Source organism: Syngnathus floridae, chromosome 11, assembly GCF_059516105.1.
Source record: "Syngnathus floridae isolate MCC-2025c chromosome 11, RoL_Sflo_1.0, whole genome shotgun sequence".
Classification (NCBI taxonomy): domain Eukaryota; kingdom Metazoa; phylum Chordata; class Actinopteri; order Syngnathiformes; family Syngnathidae; genus Syngnathus; species Syngnathus floridae.
The window spans coordinates 11242314-11248313 of NC_142423.1; the positions used below are offsets into that span (position 1 = coordinate 11242314).

The 6000-nt window shown below is 43.3% G+C and overlaps 1 protein-coding gene across 2 annotated transcripts in view; it reads left to right on the forward strand.

Moving 5' to 3' along the window:
• suclg2 (succinate-CoA ligase GDP-forming subunit beta) overlaps window positions 1–5374 on the forward strand; it is a 31196-nt gene extending 25822 nt beyond the window's left edge. For both annotated transcript variants that reach the window (XM_088390179.1, XM_088390180.1), the window contains 2 exons: window positions 108–228; window positions 4417–5374. In XM_088390179.1, the coding sequence (XP_088246305.1) occupies window positions 108–228; window positions 4417–4529 (234 nt within the window). In that variant the 3' untranslated portion in view covers window positions 4530–5374. The remainder of the gene's footprint in view (window positions 1–107; window positions 229–4416) is intronic.
• The last annotated feature ends 626 nt before the right edge of the window (window positions 5375–6000 follow it).

Consider the following 6000-nt stretch of genomic DNA (forward strand, 5'->3'; position numbering starts at 1 on the left):
TCTTTTGTTTGTTCAATACGTCATCTTCTGCTTTTTTTTTTTTTATTATAAGAAAATAAACTCTGCTTGTTAGTTTGCCGTTCTCTGAATACTCTTTTATATCTCAGGTTGAGGCCATCCTGGTCAACATCTTTGGTGGAATCGTCAACTGCGCGATTATTGCCAACGGTATCACAAAGGCCTGTCGAGAGCTGGAACTCAAGGTGCCTCTGGTGGTCAGGCTTGAAGGTAGGCAAAGTTCTTCTAAGCACCGGGCCCATCACCGCTCACGGTGCTGTGGCCAACAAAGATTCTTCTCCACCATATCTGCTGTGGTCAATTTTTAGACATTTAAAAAAAAAATCTGACCTGCTGTCAGGAACATAGTGTACCTAATGCACCTTTCTATCAGTGTTCTGAAACGAATAACACCGAACCTTCTCACCTTGATTTTGAAACTACTCTTATGAGATTATTCATCTTCATTGCAGCCCGGTGTCCCTACACGAGCAGCAGTGCATTTCTCAAACGTGTCACATCGTGCCGTAGCCGTCATTAAGCTTGGCCAGAATAAGAGTCCAGAACAGCACTGAGAAGATCACCTTTCGACTTGCGCTCGCTCGAGAACCCGGACGGCTCTGTGCGCCGGGAGATTGCGACATCAATAGTCGCTCTCAGAAGCAAACCGAGAGATCGGGACATGAAAACCATTTCTCGATGGCGGCTGTGAATTAATTACCGCAGTGCAGTTTTCGCATGGCTGCTCCGTGTAATAAAATAAACACAACAGCTCGTTTTTTTTTTTTCACTTTTTAAACACACGACTATGACTCCAAACACAATTACGAGGGTGTTAAGCTCTCCAGTGGCAAATGCAGTAAGTTGAGCCTGCAGCACACAACTCCCAAGCCCTATTATCTAAGATGACTCACCAAGTCCAGAAGGTCGCTGCCTGTGGAGGTCCCAGCCATGCTTGTTTGACTTGGGCCCTTATTCACACTATAGTCATTACATCTCCGTTTTCAGCCTTGTGGAGAAGATTGGTTTGGAATCAATCAGCTCAGCTTGCTAGGCTGGCTTGCTGCGGGGCGGTGGGCACAGGCCAGCACTCTTCAACGGGATCAGAATGGATTAACTGGCACACTTTTAATTGGGAAAGCTCTTTTAGAAAATGGCTTGGCTTGATCGCGTTGGCCCAAGAGTTGCGAAGGAGAAGAAGGGCTGAGTCGAGATGCATGAGGTGTTTATGTAGGACGCCGGCGTCTCACTGAACCTCCTTTGATCATTTATAAATCTGAGAATTTACATATGCACACACACACGTGCGCCGGTAGATTTGACTTCGCCGCCCTCTTGGGTCAGCCGTACTTTGAAGAAAAAAAAGAAACTTAAAATAGCCCTTAGGGCTCAGCAACAAAGGTAAAAGCTTAGCTGTGGTCCCAGCCTATTAATTTCCTCCTTTGTCCCTTAACTGCCTGTCAGACAACAAAAGAGCGTTCTCAAGTGATTTGGCGTCATTTGTCGTGTTTTAAGTTTATTTTATTTTAAGTTAGAGGTCTTTTTTATGAATTTAAATCGATTCCATCCCGTCGGCTACTAGCATTGTTTGATTCAGGACCTCAATCTACTCACATTGCTTTACACAAATTTAAAATAAACATTAATATTGCCATTCTGCATAACATTTTAGTTATAAACTTCCTTTCTTGGCAGTGTTTATGTCCTCAACAAAAGTCCAAACAATATTGGCCATGTAGGAACTGGTTAATGACTGGCAGCACATCAAAAGGAAAACGAGGTATCACGAGTATCGAGGGTGCATTCTGATGAGCACATTTGATGTTCCACTCGCGGGATGCTAATGGGAGGAGCACATTTCAAATATTTTCGGATGCAAAGAGAAAACTTCTGCTGCTTGCCACTGATAATTAGGAGGATTAACAGTCTCAACAAGTATGACGACATCGGATGATGAAAGTAAAGCTCACTAATAGTACAGCGATACGCTATCGGATAGATTCGAGTTTTTAATTTCCTAGGAGAAAATTCATTTTAAATGATCAGCATCCGAAGGTCAACAAGCATCACGGAACAGACCGTTCAACCTTGATGGGTTTACCTGAAATCGAGTCTTTGAAATGCTTTTGCTTATAGTGACACAAAAATGAAATATCAGTATAGTTGTGACTGTCCTTGATTATTTTAATAATGTATTTTTTATATTTAAATATTTTTATATTGTCCAAAGCCATTAGTCCTTCTGTCATGACATATCAATGCTTTTCAAATAAGGCTACCGTTTGTTCGCAAGTCTTTTCAGTTCACTGAAATTGAATCTCGAATGGGGACAAAAGCTTTTCATATTCACGGCAATGCACGGCGTTCGGCTGTGCGTTTAACTATTCGAGGGCAAAAACATTGAATGAAAACAGATAAGAACAAATTAGTTTCATTTACAGCAAGCTTGGAACCAAACCCTCAACCTCAGCTTGTGCTCAAACATGTCCAGCGCAGAATAAACTGAAACGTGCTCGACACTTTTAAATTACTGTTCAGTTCCAGCACCACTCCTCTTCGAGTGGACGTGATTTTCTCTTCATCACTTGAGAGCCTTTTGTAATTTCACCTTTTTAAAGAACACAATTAGGAGCTTCCATCTTTACACCATCTTTGGCACAGCCCCAAACCTTGTTATCCCATTGAAATACGCCGCCTCTAATTGACTCACGCGTTCAAGTGACATTCTCGCAATTAAAATGCTAAATACAGCGCAGACGTGCCAGAAATCTCTTGTGAAGTTACAAGATGGTGTGGTGGAACTTCTCTGGCTGCATTTAAAGACCTTAAGTTGAGCAGGCTTGGAAAGTTCTAAAAAGTTAGGCAACCGATTATGTGAGTTCAGGAAAAACTTGAGATTCCAGTTTTGACTACTCTTGTGAGAATATGCAGACAATGAGAAAAGAGAGCTCATCCATTTTTTTCTCTCCTATGATTGTGCGGCCTTCCGCAAAAGGAGAGTCGGTCTCCAGCAGCACCTAGTGGCCGCAGGTGAACACGCAGCCATCTATGAAGTCACTCTCAGAAAGACTCCACACACGCTCAGCCAGTTCAATTCCAATCCTGTCAGCCGTCCGAACTCAAACACACGTTCACAAAAACGCCAAATAATCATGTTCTCTGTTCGCACACAGATGCGGCGGTAACCAAACAGTGTCATACACAGTCCACACTTCATAAATATTTATGGGATGCGGGAAGAGCAACGTCGTGTTGATTTACTTTATCTCACCACTGTAGGCACTCGCAGTAGACATTTGTCTATAATAAATGCAGTATGTCATGAATAATGGATTTGCCTGGGCCATATATGACGTACTTGTTTGTCTGTAGTTGTTGTGGCAAATTGGTTTTAATGAAAGATAATCTTCCTTGTGGTGATATTAAGGCAATCCCATAGAAGTTCGTAAATCAATCTTTTGAATTCTAACTCTGCCGCTTTCCTATGTGGATGCAAAAATATTCATTGTCACCCCATCTTCCTGTTTTGTTTCCTCGAGGAAGGCCTCTTCCTGCTTTTATCCTAATTAATTACACTGTAGAATTGATTGTTTGCAGTGCACAGTGTTTGGAATTACTCATTATCCGGCTGGACAAAAGAGATGAAATATTAGGCGTTAAGTGGCACGGCTAATGCAATTCCTGACAAAAGCTCTATTGATCAGGCTGCCGGGGCCCCGCAAGCACTCACAAACAAACACACACACACACACGACTTTGGTTACATCATGTGAAAGCGGACGTAGTGGATTTTATGTAAATATCTTGCGAAAGAGCGTCAATATGCAAAAAGGCTTTTTTTGGGGGGGGGTCATTGTGCTACATGAAGGTCTCAGCGTGAGAGCATCAGAGCTGGTTTTGCTTTATTGAACCTTTGTGCTGTTTGGCCCCCTATCTCATTTGGCGATGCTCCACGGGCTTCCTGGCTGGCTCGCCATGTCCTTCCATCCACAGCGGCACCCCTCCGCCCTTGTGTTGTGACAGCCTTGTCAGCTTTGTGTTTCCTTTCATAGAGTGCTGAGCAGCGCTCAGAGGCAGCCGGTCGAGACTTGCTGGCTCATGTGTGCGGATTCTATTTGTGTGTGTGTGTGTCGGCGTACGAGGGTCCCGGGCCACCATGTCAGCCAGCATCTGCTGTCCTCTGTTCATCTTGCAGCCAGCGGAGCACATGCAGACAAACAACTGCAGTGTTTGCAGACAAAGAAATTACACTTGACCCATCTGTCATTTGCGCCGAGTCCTCCATTGTGTTTAGCGACTGCCTCTGGAAGCCATTTTTCCTGTACAAAAAAAAAAATTTTCTCGATGCCACTATTCTGAAGGCCTTGGGCAATTTTCATTGACATTGAAATTGATTTATTTTCTCGCTGTGCTTTTTAGGGACCAACGTGACCGAGGCCAAGAGGATCCTGAGCGAGAGCGGCCTGCCCATCACGGCCGCCGACAATCTGGACGACGCTGCCAAGAAAGCAGTGGCCGCCATCAAGAAGTAGAAGAGTGCCATTTATCTTCCGCAGCAACCTCCAGGTGGCCTTAGTATCCGCGTGCGTTCCGTTCCGGTCGCAGAGCTGACCTCAGGCCAGAAGCTCTTTAAATCTTTTTTTTTTTTTAAGTACAGCTGTCATTATCACTACAGATCGTCAGCTATTGAGCCAATCGTTTTTCCTCCCTCATGTGCCGATGTTGCCTGTTAGCACCTTTCTGTTTGCTACTTTAAGTGTCGCTGAATATTTCCGTATCAACACACGATGAAGATTACAACCACAGATTAGACCGAGCCCAAACACTTTTACCATTCCGTTTTTTGTGTTGCGCTCCTTTTGTCACCCTTTTATAGGCATTTGATTAGATTTGTGCTTTTTATGAAGATGCATTGCCAAGCCTTGAATAATAAGTCACCTTATCTTTGAGGGGGCTCAGAGGCGGCCTATCACACTGCCATAATTTCATGCCGCTTGACTTTAGCAAAGACAACGCTAATGCCAACGCTAAATCGTTCTTGATTCTTTTTGTCCCCATCATCTAATAATGCCTTATCTCCGTCGCTCACAACAAGTATATAAAACTCGAGTGCTGTGAATTTTTTACGTCAGGTAATATTTGAGGATTTGTTCTTCACTTATTCAACAATCTGCGCCATGTTGTACGTGAACATAAAAACAGCATATATATATTTTTGAGAACAGTATATGGGTGGGGAAAAAAAAAATTCAATGAAGTCTGTACTATTTTATTTGTGGCAGTTTGTCCATTTGGAACACCATTACAAATTCACTGTTTTATCAATTTTTAGTCTGATTGTGCGGTCGAAATAAAATCAAAATGGTTCCAGACACAATGCTCAGTTGCTAATTCAAGTTTGCATGAATATCTTCAACGGAGACACTCTCGTGCTTAATACGCATAAGTGCAAAATAGCTGGACTTGATTTCGCTCAAATATCAAATAGCAGCTGAAACCTCCTCTGAACAAACATCCAGTCTACATTTTGGTGAGACAATAATAGAAGTTTGAGCATCTACTTTTACTTTTGAGTGACACTCACAAGCTCCTAGCAACTCCCTCTTGCAATTTTCCAATCCAACTCCCAAGGCAGACTTGAGCAAAGTGAGTGCCCTTGGTGGACTTGATGGAGAGTTGACGGAGACTTCCTCCTGACAGCGGCGCTGACTCCATGATGGATTATCTGTCAGTTCAATCGGAGAGGAAACTGCTTTGAGTACTATCTGCATGGAAAACGCCAAATAAGTTGTTTTTGTGCACGCACCAGAGAGCAACCCTTAGCGTCACACTAAACTTTTGACTTTCTGCTCTCTGGAATAATTCAAGACCACTCCAGAAAGCTCCACCGCTACTTGCAGCCGCCATTTATTTTCCCTACACGTGACACACCGACAATCCACACGTGCAGGAAGGAAAGAGTCCTATTTTGGTGATCATTTCTTTCTCCCGTCTTATTTTCCG